General features: G+C 61.1%; 2 protein-coding genes across 4 annotated transcripts in view; one reads left to right on the plus strand and one right to left on the minus strand.

The window, feature by feature from the left end:
* LOC144988472 (uncharacterized) overlaps positions 1–10,972 on the plus strand; it is a 32,863-nt gene extending 21,891 nt beyond the window's left edge. For all 3 annotated transcript variants that reach the window (XM_078938910.1, XM_078938908.1, XM_078938909.1), the window contains exons 3-4: positions 8,481–9,062; positions 10,077–10,972. In XM_078938910.1, the coding sequence (XP_078795036.1) occupies positions 8,481–9,062; positions 10,077–10,913 (1,419 nt within the window). In that variant the 3' untranslated portion in view covers positions 10,914–10,972. The remainder of the gene's footprint in view (positions 1–8,480; positions 9,063–10,076) is intronic.
* mettl4 (methyltransferase 4, N6-adenosine) overlaps positions 1–14,529 on the minus strand; it is a 216,692-nt gene that overhangs the window by 34,086 nt on the left and 168,077 nt on the right. The gene's annotated exons all lie outside the window — the stretch shown is intronic.

The raw sequence follows: 14,529 nt of genomic DNA on the forward strand, positions 1-14,529 counted from the left end.
CCAAGTCGAGTCCGAACGCCAGAAGGGGCACGGGCCGCCAGGACATTGCAGGTGTGAGCAGAGGCGGGAAGACGACAGCACGGGAAACCCGGGAGGCCGAAAGCAAAAGCGAGAGCAGATTGAGGACGAGGACAGCTGCGGAAGGCCCGAGCGGACGGCTCACCGAATGGTTTCCCAGCGGGCACTCTGTGCTGGAGATCGAGACAGGCGCGCCAGGGGCGCCCCGCCTGCTGATATCCTCGCCGAAGGTCGTCCGAGGGAACTCTAGATCACCGTCTGCAAGCAGGACGCCCACGTTGCGTGTCTACAGGACCCCTCGGTACAGCGGTGTCATGCCGCAGGGCTTCAGGTCAGAGGCGTACCTCTTCGATCGGGCCGTGTGTCTGATCCCCGGGGGCATGGACGTGATCGCTCCTCCTCAGCTCGACGGCGCGAGCTGCGCGGCAGTGCTGTACGCGCTGGAAGTCTTCGCGAAGCTGGCGGGCCCAGACGTACCGACGAGCCTATGGTTCTCGGGGCCCTTGGAGTGGACAGAGGCGCGGGCACTGGTCCTTTCTTACCTACGCATGGAAAACGCGGGCTTCGAACGAGGTTCCAGGGAAAGCAGCATTCGCTTCGAGGCGAGCGACTGCTCCATTCTGTCGAAGCTCAGGCAGATCGTGTCAGAGCACGTACCTGGCACCTGTCCTCGCCTAGCGAGTCTTGGGCCGTCCGAGTCGCCCGAGCGCCCGATGCACGAGGATTTGGATGGGGACCTGGCTCTGCTGCGGGGCACCCCGAGCAGGGCGCCGCTCTCGGACGCCAGGGGCATCAAAGAGGCAGATCCGCCGGCCCGCGTGGATTCTCCGTCGATCTGCGAGAGGACCACGGGCCACATCGTCCTTTTCGGGAGGGGGCTCGGGCCGAGCTCTCGTTTCAAGTGGGTCACGATAGGCATACGCACGCTGGGGCCCGCCGACTTGAACATACTGAGGGTCTGCGGGGTGTTTCACTCGAGACGCGGCCGTCACAGGGCCCTCCTGAAGATTCCCGACACGCAGGGCGTGCGCCCGGGCTCCCGCGCATCAGGTGGCGCCCGTTGCACGAGGCTCACCGAGGACTTGCGCGAGATCGCCGCCTCCTCGACTATCCCGCCGCCCGACTGCTACTTTCAGCTGAATTACGCCCCGGAGACAGGGAGGGAACGTATCTGGAGCCGCTCCGGCCACGAACTGGAGCGCTTCCCGCTCACAGCAGACGCCGCGTCCAGCCTGGAACGGGCCGTGCGCAGCGATCAGGCCAGGGGTTACGAGGAGCGCAGGCTGTCGCGCATTTTCAGATCTTCCCGCCGAACGGCCGGGCGTTGCGAGCTGGAGCTGGCCGTAGACGAGCCTTTCGCTCGAGGCCCGTGTGGAGGAGAGCCCCCACACACGCGTTCGTGGCTCAGGTCGCCGGCGGCGGACCGACAGTGCCACAGCGCCATCGGGGACGGAGAGTTCTTCCCCACGGTCGAGGTGGCGAGGGCCGAGAAGGAGTCGAGCGGGAGCGTCTCGGAGGACGCCCTCTCCCATCCCCTGCGTGAATACAACCTGAACCTGGCGGCGAACGCGCGCCCTAAGCGCTTCGCGCTGGACAGGGCCGACAGGTGCCCCGGAGAGTGCGGCTCTGCGTACGAAGCCTGCCTGGATGAGGCTGTGATGCTGGGCCACTGCGCGAGAGTCCTGGCGACGAGGGGGGCAGAGAAGGACTTTGACGTGAGCGCCTGCCTGACTCGCTTCTACAGAGCCGTGCACCCTTGCGTGCCAGAGATGAGCCGGGGTGACGTGATGCTCGACTACGAGTTCGTCCTGCACGGACGGGGCCTTCTGCCCCCGGCGCACGCTCTCCTGGGCCACCTGGCCGAGAGCTGCAGACTGACCTGCCACCCGGCCTGCAAGCTGTTCACGCTGAGCAGGCACAGGGGTGCGTCTGCCTGGACCAGGGGAACGGACGCAGAGGTCCGCCACTCGCGCAGCCTCAGGGTCAACACAATCGGAGCCTTCCTCTGCTCCCGGGACCACAGGCTGGCTCCGCTCCTGGCCAGGTGCTGCGAGCCCAGACCCCTGAGCGCTTCCGAGCTCTGCCCCGGGAGCGAGCTGCTGCCTCGGGGGGATGAGGAAGACCTCCTCCTGAGGGCGTACTCTGAGACGCTGGGACCCGCGCTGGTGTTCGAGAGGGTCGAGACCTTCCCGGGCAGAGTTTCGACGAGCCTGGGGGACTGGAGCTTTCTTAAGCTGGCGAGCGAAGGGGCCTCGAGACCCGAGTCGACGGTGTCCGCCAGACGCCCCGGCATGTCCGTGATAGACGGGCACACGGTGGCGTTCGCTTCGGAGTCTCCCCTGTTCTACCTGAGGGGCAAAGGCCCATTGGTTCAGAGGCTGGAGTCCGTGGCCGTGGTCGCGGAGAACTGTTCGCTGTTCCGGACCGACGCGCTGACGAACGAAGACCCCGCGTGGCCTGCTCCCGAGCCGCTCGAGGCCAGGGCACGCATCAAGTGCCTGGACAAAGCGTCCGCCATCGACAAGATGTTCATGCGTCGGGGGCGCAGGGATCCGTTGGAGGGCTACGCCACGAGCGAGAGCTCCTGGGAAAGACTGAAGGACGCTCTGTGGACTTTTGCCAAAGTCCCGGCCGAGACCTCGCGCCCGAGCGACTGGGAGCGAGACTACCCGGTGTCCCGGAGCTCCAGGTCCGCGGGCCCGGAGGGCGCAGGGGTCGAGATCGTCAGATGGCTCTGCGGGGCTCCGCCGGAGGAGTTCACGCACCACGGCCGCCCCGGCGAGGGCCTCGGGCGTGTGGAGATGGCAGACGGGCACGCCAGGGCCCTGAACCCAAGAGAGTGGAGAGGGTTCGACGTGCTGCGATCGCGCGTTTTGACGTGCCCCTCGGAAAGAAGGTGGACCAGAGGCCTCTGCGTCGTCACGAATAGAGGCACCAGTCGGTTTCAGCGCGAATCTCGCATGCCCATCTCCAGCCTGATCGAAATAGCGGAGCCCGGAAGGTGGTACGCGAAGCCGGTTCCAGAGGACGACGGCCGCGAGCCGGAGGCCGACGGCGAAGAGGAGCTCGAGAGCTGGAGCTTTCGGGCCGAGGTGAGCTCGGCCGGAGAGTTCGCCGACTCGCTCGCGAGAGCCATGCTCTCGGGGAACACTCACGCAGAGCTGGAGATCAGATGCTCGAGACGCGGTCTGTACGGTTACCTGCAGCGCGCGGTGGCTTGGTTCGCGGGAGCCACGGGCCCCTTCAGGAGTCGCGCCGTAACTGTGTACACCCCGGAGGCAGACTCGCAGACTTTCGCCTGTCGCTGGACCCACGCGCTGCCGAGGGACTTGGACGTGCTGAGGAGCAGAAGGACGGGGTACCTGGTGTCACGTCCGGACGGCCCGCGGGAGGACGATGCTATCGCGCTTCTGGTCGAAAGGTCCAAAGGGGTCATACCGGTGAGACACTCTGGCAACTTGGTGCTGCATTCCGAGCCCAGGACCCTAAGGGCCGCAGCGATACGGGGCGATCCCGGCCTGCACGTGCTCGTCAGCGCACCCGAGGACGCCGAACCATCGGAGGAGCAGCAGGAGACTCTGCGAATGCGCAACAAAGATTCGCTCATGGCCTTCTGCGAAATGAACGGAGTGCCTGGGGGGATACGAGGCCCCGAGACCTGGAAGGACCCCTCGCCGTGGTCAAAGAGACAGCCAGGATCGTTTTGCTCAAAGGTGGCCGAGCTGAAGTTCAGGTGGGAGTCGGGAACCGAAGCGCCGCTTGAAGCGCCAGCTCGAGGACCTTGCGAATGGCTTCCCCGTCTACGTTCGAGCCCTCCGAGATGGCAGAGGAGCCCAGACGGTCGACTCGTGCTCAAGCGAGACAGGTTTTGGCATTCGGTGGACACAAAGGCGTCGCTCGTCGAGATGAGGCGCCGAGCTGCCTCCCTGACGCTCAATGCAGAGGCGGGAAATGCACAGGTGCAGACCGAGAGAGCTGAAAACGATGAAGACGAACGGGTAGAAGAGGAGGAGGATGAAGAAGAAGAAGAAGAAGACCAAGATCTAGAAGGGGTAGCTGTGGATGAAGGAGAAGAAGGAGACCCTGCGGTACCAACGCCCGCGCCCCTGAGAGTAAAGTGCGACTTTCGAGAGAGAGGCCTTTCGAGTATCCTCACGTTGAACTCTCGACTGGAAATCGAATTGGTTCCAGACGTCCCTGCCGTGGAGGGCCACGTTTTTTTCGCACCCGCTCCCAACCCGGCCTGGAAAAGGCATTTCGATCTGACGGAAAGAGGCAAGCTCGTACGCTATTACAGACCCTGTTCGTTTTCACCCCTGACGTATCACGTTCACACCGTTTTGACGTTCGGCTGCGGCCTCAGGCCAGTGTTTGAGCACGGATCGGCAGACCCGGCGGGGGATAAGATCTTGGACCTGGTCCTTTGCGCTCTGGCGCTGGGCAACGTGCTATCGACGGACGCGCCCCCGGGACGGTTCGGTGTCACGCTGGTGGTGCGCGGAGGCAGAGGGGAGATGCTGAAGCGCGCCCGAGAGCTCTCCCGTTGCGTGATCGTGACGAAGGCAGGGGCCTACGAGTTCGAAGAACTGCCCGAGAGATTGGACCGCGAGTTGGCCGCATCGCCGTCCTCGTCGAGCTACGGGGCGCGACCCGTCTACGGCGAACCCAGGCGGTTCCTCTCAGAGAGCGGAGCGGCCACGTTCGCTCAACTAACAACCCTCTGGCCTCAGGCGGGGCTCAGGTCAGACGTGAAGCACCCGTCGTGTTCGGGGGACCCGCGATGGATAGGACTCATGGTTTGTCTGGCCGAGTGGCAAGGTCACCGGCTCGTCGCGAACGCGCTGGTTCCGGGCGCCCTGGAAGCCCTGATGGCTCCAGAGATGAAGCGAGAGCCGTGACGGCTCGGAGGTCCGTGGCCGAGCTGTACGACAGAGCCTGTGCGGCGCGCCTGCTGGGCCACGCGGACGCAACGCTGCTAGAATTCGCGAGGACTTTCTCCGAGCCCCGCACGGCCGCCTCGACCCCAGCGGACCCGGGTGGAGAGCGAGTGAACGAGTTCACCCTGTGGCTCGCGGTGCGAGGCATAGAAGAAGGAGAAGCCATCGCCAGGCGGCCGGGCCAACCCCTCACGTTCTCCGAAGCCCTGGAGGTGTACGCGAGGCTGAGCAGGGAGTTCGGCACAATCTCGACCGAAGAGTCGTTGCTCGCGCTGGACTCTCTCAGGGACTTTTTCGCGTTGGTGCTGCGCTACCCAATGATTCCGAGGCTGGTCGCAGACACCAAGGAGTGCCCTGAGTGCTATTTCGAAACCGACATTACCCTGGACACTTGGGAAGAAACCAGGAGAATGTTTTCCTGCTGCCACTTCACGCTGAGGCACGAGGGCGCGGAGCCCCCCGTCGACCCGGACTCTGCCGCGTCGGCCGCGCTGGACTTGGGCAACAGCGAAGGCTTCGGGGAGGTGGCCGGGGCCAGGCCGAGCGGAGGCGCGTTTCCCGGGACGGAGCGGCCCGCGGAAGGTACGGGTGGTGGCCCGAGGTCCGTGAGGTTCCTCGAGCAGCTGGAGTCGATCAAGCGGCGGGACGAGATGGACAAACAGATAGCCCTAGGGAAAGAAGTGGTTCATCAGCTCCGATCGTACGTGCGCACGCTGGAGGAGCTGGAAGCCCCGAGGTACCTGAGCACCCATCCCGTGCGCTGGCTGCACCGCTTTTACGGTTCGCTGAACAGGAGCCGAGAAAGGGCCAGGCTCCTGGCGACGCGTTGCCCCGACCCGGCGAGGGAGGACTATCGCACGCGAGCGGGCCTCGAGGTGGAGCAGCTCAAGCTCTCTTTGGCCTCCGTTGCCTCAACGGGTACCAATGACAAACTGCTCTCATACGTGTGCATGGCCTCGCTGAACCCTGTCCGCAGATACACGGACAGGTACAACGGGACGGCCGAGAGGATCGTTCTGTTCAAGCACCTGGTGGCGTCGGGGCTGTCGGTGGAGACCTCGTGGAGCCTGGTGAGGAGCGTGTCTCGGGTAGCGAAGGTTCCGCTGATCGGAGCGACTTTGAGCGAGGGAGTGGACAGACAGCTAAAACACACGACAAGACCCACGCCCTATAACAGAAAGATCGCTTCTCTGGTCTGGCTGTTCGCTCACATCACATCGTACTGCACACTGCGCAAGCTTCCTCATGGATACGTGCTCATGGGAGACTCGCCCGAGGAACTGTCTCGGGACGGGATCTACGTGTTTGATGACGACCACGTTGGATTCAGGCTGTCTGCGAGAGGACAAAGAGGATCGGACTCGGCCCAACCCGTGGCCTCAGCCCACGTGCCCTTCGAGCGCATCGCGGAACTGCTTGCGATGCGAGATCGCGTTTGTGAGATTTTTCGCCGATAGGCTGGCGAGGGCCAACCCAGAAAGCTCGTACGACGCTTTGGTGCGATTCGGACACGCGCCGTTGACCGCCCTGGTCAACCTCCAGTGGAAGAGGGAGGCGCTGCAGAAGCTCAAATCGGATCGTGCTCTGCGATTCTTAGAGCTGCCTCTGGAGAGCGCGGCCCTACGGGAGCAGGACGCGTCCGGCCACGTGGAGACGAGAGAGGCGAAACGCGCGAGGCGCAAAGGGGTGGAATGGAAGAGACCTCTGTGCTCCAAGCGAAAGAAAGGGAGGAAACTGAAAGAGAAGAGATATGGGGATGTCTAAGGCCCTCCTGTGTCTTTGTGCTGCTGTGGAACGTGTGCGAGTTGCTGGTTCTATGTTTGTTGTTTTGTTTTGTTTTTTGTTTCGTTGTCTTTCGTTTCATCGTTTCTTTGTATCATTGGGGTGACATGGTTGGGAAAATAAAGCCGATAAACCAAACCTGAATTTGAACAAGCGCTGTTTTGTTTTTTTTCCGTTCTTTTCTTAAGGGGGGATGAAGGGGTAGAAAAGATGGCAAGGCATGCAAACCAACACATCAGACACATTTTCGTTGGAGATTTTATTGAAGGTAGCGTAGGTACAACACAGCAGAGAAACAACAGCCACGAGGTACAATGTTCAGCGTGAGATGCGAAGACATCGGACGAAAGGTAGCATGTCGTCATCCCACGCGGATTTGTCTGGATCGCTGCGACGAGGGCGACTCGTCGCTCACGCGGATTCTCTTCTCCTCGACCCTGCCTCTGTGGACCTCGTAAAAGCCCGCCGGAGAGGGCATCCCCCTTTTGCCTCGGGAGCGGCATCGGAGCGCGTTTCCATTTTCTCCGAGCGAGGCTCGGACTGGCTCGCGGCCCTTACTGTGGCCGGGAGGCATTTCAGCTCGCTGCTCTGACCCGATAGAGAAACGTAGTCGTCCAAGGCGGCCCTCACGACCAGTGGCAGGAGTCTACCCGGGTCGGCGTCGGCGAGCGCTCTCTGAAACTGAGGCCGTTTCACGTGCAGGTGGACGTTGGTAGAGAGCATGGACCACTGGTTGTGCCTGGCGAGGGTCTTGTCGAAAAACATGAGCACCAGGGTCCTGTTGTCGAACATTTCGCTCAGCACGGCGAGTTTTAAGTAAGGGAAGAAGCAAAGAGAGGCCATGATCACCAGAGTGTAAAAGCCGTCTCTCCTCGAGTGCTTGTCGCTTTGCTTGTTCACCATTTTCTTCACGAAGCGCTTGATCCTAGCTTCGGGTGAGCAGAAAAGGGTGGACACGGCGGCTGCGCTTTTGAGAGCGGCGTCCCTCACCGTTCCCAGATCTCCTAGGTCCGCTCGGACCCGCTCGCCGACGGTCCGGAACTCGATACAGCCCGCGAGCCTGAACACTCGAGAGGTCCATCGGCAGCGCTGCGATGGGACTTGACCCTCTCCGCGCTCAACGGTCCGGTACTCGTCTGCAAATTCCCGCGTGAGGATGGTGGAGAAAAGTGCAATCATGGCCGGCAGGCAGGATTTCAGCACCCGCGCCGATACGCCGCACTGGTCTTCGACCCACGGACCTCCGCGAGGTCCGCCCGTCCGCGGGTCAACTTCCAATGCTCCGTAGCCCACCGTCGCCTCCGTCCCAGAGTACCAGGGCCCCCTGAAGTCAGGGTCCTCCCTGCGAAATGCGGCTAGCCCCACCACGGGGCAGGAAAATTCCCCCGACGCCGAGGCGTAAGAAACTCGGGCGGCCATAGCCCGCACGAGGGCGCAGTCGAATCCCGAGCACGAGTGCTTGCTGAGGTGCGCTGAGCATACGTAACAGCCCGGGATGTATCGGTCGTCAAAAGCGCATTCCTCCTCCACGCAGTGGCTCACCCACTGCGGATCGTCTATTAATTCTGAAGGCCAGCGGTCCATCGGCGCTTCCCTTAGCGTCTCTCGATTCTCCTCCTCTCCCTTCGTATTTCCCTTAGCGTCTCTCGATTCTCCTCCTCTCCCTTCGTATTTCCTTTCTCTGTGTTCTTCTCCTTTCCCTTTTCTTTGTTCCTTATCAATTTTTATTGCCTCTCTTCACAGGCGAGCAGGGGACAGAGCGCCGACCTCATCCTGGTGGACGAAGTAGGCTTCGTGAATTCCAAGGTGCTTCTGGCCGTCCTGCCCAACATCGCGTTCAGAGGACGGAAACAGGTTCACATCACCAGCCACGTCAACAACACGCCTTGGCTGAACAAGGTCGCGGACATCCGCGACGACCGGGGAGGCCCTGCTTACCACGTGGTGTCTCAGAGTTTCAAATGCGCATACCACGAAAGGGATCCGGGGCTCACCTGCTGCTGCCTCGGCGTCTACTGCCCGCAACACATTTCGGTGGACGGGCAGCTCAAGGAGCTCATGAACATGGTCTCACCCAAGGGTTTCGAGAGCGAGGTCACAGGCAGCAGCAGCACTTCGTCCGAAGACATCAAGACCGACACCACAGTCCCGTTCGAGGCTTCCGTCATCAACAGGTTCCTGTCCAACAACTGTTGGGCCCTGGAAGACGTGGCCCGATCGATCGTGACCAGGGCTTACTTGTGTCTGGACCCAACCTTCGGGGGAGGTTCCAGGTCCTGCGCCGGAGTTTGTTGCGCCGTGGAGATCGCTGGAGGCAAGCTAGTGGTAGGTCTCCCGCCCACGATCGGCGCCTCCCTCCTCTGTCCCCCCTAAACCGGACACCAGAAGATCTCTAAAAACGTACCCGTAATCGGGAACCGGCCCGGGAAGAGCTCGCTCCTCGGGCCCGGGCTTCACGTCCATCAGGGTGCAGATGTACGCGCTTACGCGGTTCTCGTCCTGCACGCTGAGGGAGGTCTCCGCATCTGGCACGGAGCACGAGATGAGCTCCAGGGCCTGTTCCCAGACCCCGCACTTGCAACTCCCCGCGCTATGCCCCGACAGCTCCATCAGCCAGCCCGTAATGGCGAGCGCCACCACCGTGTGCAGAGAGGCCACGTTCCGGGAGCTGGCCTTTACCAGGGCCAGGTACTTAAGGGGCCCGCCGCGCACAGACTCTGCAGAGGCGAAGGCAGAGAGAACCATCTCCTCATGCCCACGCCACTCATGCTGGCTCATGCAATCGTGCACAAAACGTCTCGGCACGCTGTTTCCGAGGGCAAGGGTCACTGCCTCCGAAAGCTCCACAGGGACGCGCGGGGCCGAAGCCAGAGCTTCTCGCCCCGAGTGCTCGTTCCTCGAACTCAGCACGTAATGAGAGACGAGCGAGTCTGTCACCAGTATTCTCGCGGGCGAGAACGACACCACCTGACTGTACGCCGTCCTCAGTTGCCCGATGTCCATCTCGACGAACAGGTCCATGTTGCGGCGGAACGAAGCGAGGGCTACCATGAACTCGTACCGGGAGAGCAGCAGCTCCCACGGCATGCGCATGAGGCTCAAGAGTTGTCTTCGAGCCCTGCGGCACGCGGGACAGAAAGACATGTTGACAAAGCGTAACCTTCGTCTTACTCGAAGGGTGATATTGCAACAAGTGATGATGATGATGATAATGATGACGATGATGATGATGATTAAGAAGCGGAATGTGATCGTGTTGAGCAGCCAGCGGTTTCCTATGTGCAATTCGTTTTTCACCACAAAGTACCTAAACCTGCTTTCTCCCCCGTCTCTTTGCAGATCATGTCACTGGACGAGCTGGAGATACGTGACCTAGATCAAGTCACCAGGGTGTACGCGGCCCTTTTGAGCGCTCACGTCAGGCTGCTCAAAGTCCTTTTGCCCTCAGCGCACTGGAAAGAGGTGCCGGTGGTTGTGGTGTTTGAGCAAAACACCTACGTGAACGCGCTGGCCGACCTGAAGGAGCTGCTCGAACACGCTCTGGCACGCGCTGGCTTCAGGGTTCTCTTTTACAGCAAGTGGTCCCAGGTCAACTCCAGGTACATGCTGGGGAAACACGTCAGTGCCAAGACCAAACTGGCCATGGTGCTCAGCACCGTGTCCGCCATAGAGAGGGACGATCTGGGCTACTGCGAGTGCGTCATGTCCCTCGGCTGGGCCGTGCTGGCCGAGGCTGTGGGGAAGGGCAGAGCCGTGGAAGCCACCCTGGGCGTCTCTCGGGGCGCCGGCTCCAGCACGAGAACCGGCTCCTCCATGGCCGTGCACATGTACAGGAGGTCGAGGAGCGGTATCAATTTGGCCACGGACGCGACCGCTCGAGCTCTGGAGATCCGAGACACCATCTCCCTACCCGACAGCAGGTTGGCCGACAGGTTGCACGCAGAGCACGGGAAGCGGCTCTTGGGCAAACTGAGGGAGGAAATGGCTGCCGTCTCGATCAAGGAGTCAGCCAAGGGCGGCGGGGGGACCGTGGTCACCGGAGGCAAAAAGTCCAAGGGGGGCGAATACACCAGGGACGACGTGCTCTCCGCGTTTCTGCTCCTTTGCCACACAAGAGACGAGATTCACGGGGGAGAGAGCTCCGTGAGAATATGCGGAGAGGTTCATTGTACGTGAAATGCAGCTGTGTTTTGTTTTGTTTCACCTCAATAAAATGAAAAGGGAAAAGGCTCAAACGCTTGCTGTTGCCGGTGGTCACGTTTCTTTATTTCATTTTATGTCCCCCATTTCAAACTCCCGGCGTTAGGGTTTCGAACCCATGCTCCCCCTAAACCTTTCACTGCACGAGCGTCGGGAGCTCTCGACAAACCCAAGCACACTGGTTATCAGATAGCAGAACCTTTATTGAGTCTCATAAGATAAAGATGGTAGCGAAAATGTGAACAGACACACACACAGCAAGCAGAACTTCAATCGTCGTCTTCAAACACGACGCCTTTAGGCTCAGAGAAGAGGGGGAAGGAACCCGGATCGAACCAGTATCCTTCTTCGTCGATGGCCAGGCCCAGTCCTCGCATGTGGTCTACAACGTCTGGGTGGTGCCACCGGAGTGCTGGGTCGTAGCGATCATAATTTTCTATGCTGCTGTCTTCCTCATCGTCATCGGAGGAGCTGTAGATCTCGCTTCCCGATGAATCGGACGGGGGCTCGAAATCGATCCGCGGCTCTGCGATCCCAGGGTTCGACGAGAGCTGGAGGTAAAGGACGCTGTCCGGTTCGGCCTCGGTCTCCTCAAGGCCCGAATCGCCGTCATGCTCCGAGCGGGCCATCTCTCTGGGCGAGAATACGGGAACAACACCGTCTCCTTCGGGACTGCGGGCCGTGGTGAACGATTCAGTGTCCGTTGTGACCGTGAAGGACGATGCCCTGGTGCGCGTCACATCCGAGGAGTACAAGTCTTGTTCTGGAGTGGTTGACATTGCTGCAGTGGCGGATGGGCTTGTTGTATCAGACTGCTTTCGTGTGAGTGTACGCTCCAGAAACAGACAAGTAGACAAGACCGAGGCTTCGTCTCTTCGCTCTTATGCTGCTTATGGGCTCAAGTAGACGGGAAAGGCTCGTCCGACCTCGTTCATCTCCACGGAACATAGACCGGAGCTCTGAGGTGTAAAGTGGTTCCGATGAAAATGGGTAGAAAATGAAATAAAATTTAAAAAAAATTTATTACACACACTCTAAATTTCTAAATTCAGCCCCATTGCCTTGCGCTTGTACGGGTGCTTGCTGCGACGCTCAGGACTTGTTATCTCGGCAGCCCCACAAGTATCCATCCTCTTCGCTGTCGTACTCCGATGGACCTTTCGAATCCGTGACTTCCTCGTCACCACAATAGATCGAACGGATTCCCCTGGCGAAGAGGCGCTCCACGGGTTTCAGGTCTCGACGGACTGGAGGGGGGAAGCCAGGCCAGCGTCTTTCGGATGGGTCGAGGTCCCAGTTAGCCAGACTCGGGCTGACGGGGCGAGCGGCATGGCGGTGCTGGACTTTCACACGATCCGTTGCCCCGAGCCTGAGGTTGCCAAAGCTTTCCCGCAAGCGGTCTCGCTCATCGCCACTCTCGTCGTCCTCGGTCGATCGGTCGCCATCCTCGCATCTCCGCCCCGAGTTCAACCACCCCCCGGCCCTTCGATAGTCCCCGACGTCCGGGATCGTCTCTCCCTGGGGCCGGCTGTCTTTCTCGCGCTCCAAGAGCTTGCGTATCACTTCGTAGTCGTGCCGCGACGCCTCGTTCTCATCCTCGTTGTCCTCCTTCCCCACCACCTCGTCCTCCCGTTCGTCCTGTTCGGAAATCGTGTCCTTCACGCACAGCTTTATCACGTCTTCCGCCGACTCCCCCAATATTCTGGACTCGGATTTCGAGTAGGCGTACCACCCGGCCCCGTCCGGGCGCTTGCGCACCTGGTACTGGACCGTGCAATCTCTGCCTCGCACCCACACGTCGCACGCAGCTTGCTTGAAGACCACGCGGTAGCTGCCAAAGCGGGTGCTGAGCATGGACCTAATCGTTTCTTCCTTGTCTTCGAACTTGGGAGGGTCCATGTCTTCGGTGGAGCGAGAGCTGATCAAGGCGGCCTTCGCGGGTCAGCGTCCAGGGTTAATGAGCGGCGGTTTCTGCGCCCAAAAGACCTGCCATGCTCAACAGTCGGAGAGAAAGAAAGCGCAGGCGAACGCCAATCTCGCGAACCGACTGTCGCGCAGCCTGACGGAGAGGCTCAGCTCCGAAAACTCTTCTCGAACCAGCCACCTCGCCCCGAGGAGATCCACTCTGCGCCAGAGCTCATCCAAAGCCGGGTCCCCCTCCACCAGGGCGAAATACGTGGCGTAGAGAGGTGCGAGGATCGAGAGCAACTCCTGACCAGAACGTATCTCTCGAGCGGAGACGTCGCATTCCTCGACGGGGGCCTTACGATTCTGGGGAGGTGCGGAAGCGAGGCCGCCTCTTTGCTTCTCCACGGGCAAAGGGTACCTGGCGTACAGGTTGTAGAAGCGGCCTCGGCTCAGGCGGCACGCGTCCCCGCAAAGCCCGATCAAGGCTGAGTGCGCAGCGCTCGAGTCCTCGGTGAGCCGGGAGCACAGCTCGGGCTGCACTTCCCAGAGAGCCAGGGCGTCCGTGAGATTGCGGTGCCTCAGCAGAGACAACTTGGCGTCTTCGAAAGGCGAGTCGACGACGACCAACCTTCCGTCGGTGGTGAGCCAGAAAGATTTCATCCCGAAGACGTCCGAGAGCCTTCCCTCGCAGCAGAATTCGGGATCGCCGTCTCCCGACATCATTACGCGGTTGAAGCGAACTCTTTCGAGATCTGTTAAAACTCCCGGCAGGCACGCGTCTCTCGGTCGCGCCGCATCGCTGACGGGAATCCCGGAGAAGAGCCAGCAGTACCTGAAGTGGATTTTGAGCGGCAGCACGAACTCGCTCACGGCGGCCTTGCAGGGACGTCTTTCTGCGTCGCGGGTTCGGCGAGCCCAGGCACTGTGCGCGATGAGCTCCGCCGGACACAGCGCCTCACCCGCTGCCCTCTCCTCGAGCAGCGAGCTCACGCGTGGACCTAGGCCATTGCGCCTCGCGCGCCCTGGCCTGTCGAGAGCTCCGTGGAGAACTTTGTCACCAGACCCTGATGACATCCTTTGGTTGCGAAGAGAAATCGTGCGCGATCCCGTGCCTGGCTCCAGGCCGCCGGTGCCTTTGGCTGTGGCTGTGGACTGCGTACGGCTCAGGCTCTACAAGGATCAGGTCGAGGAGGAGAGCAGGCGCTCCGAACGGGAGAGGGTCTCGGAATACAATCGGCTGATGACAGACCGAGTGGCGCAAGCCGTCTTGATTCGCGAGCTGGGTTTGGAAGGCGCGAAGGCGAGGGTGCGCGAGATACGGGCCTCTGGAAATCTAGAAGGGGACGCCTCCGATCGCCTCATGTATCGATTTCGGCGCATGGTAGAACGGGTGTTTGAATATTTCCAAACGAACGGCATGCGCATGGAGCCCTTTCAGATGGAGCTCTTGAGAGGAGTCGTGCTGGGCGTCACCGAGGCACAGTTCGGAGACGAGCTCTTCAGGCACAAGCACGCCCTGCTGAGCACGCTGAACCTCGCGCCTCTGGGTTCCGAGAGCTACGATTACCAGGACCCGGCGCGCAGCCACCTGCACGAAGTGGAAAAGGAGTTTGCTCGATACGCCAACCCGTACACCCTGTGCCTCGCCCCGAGGCAGTGCGGCAAGAGCCTGGCGATGAGGCTG

The sequence above is a fragment of the Oryzias latipes genome, chromosome 20 (genome assembly GCF_053564925.1).
Source record: "Oryzias latipes strain Hd-rR chromosome 20, Olatipes_Hd-rR_3.1".
Classification (NCBI taxonomy): Eukaryota; Metazoa; Chordata; class Actinopteri; order Beloniformes; family Adrianichthyidae; genus Oryzias; species Oryzias latipes.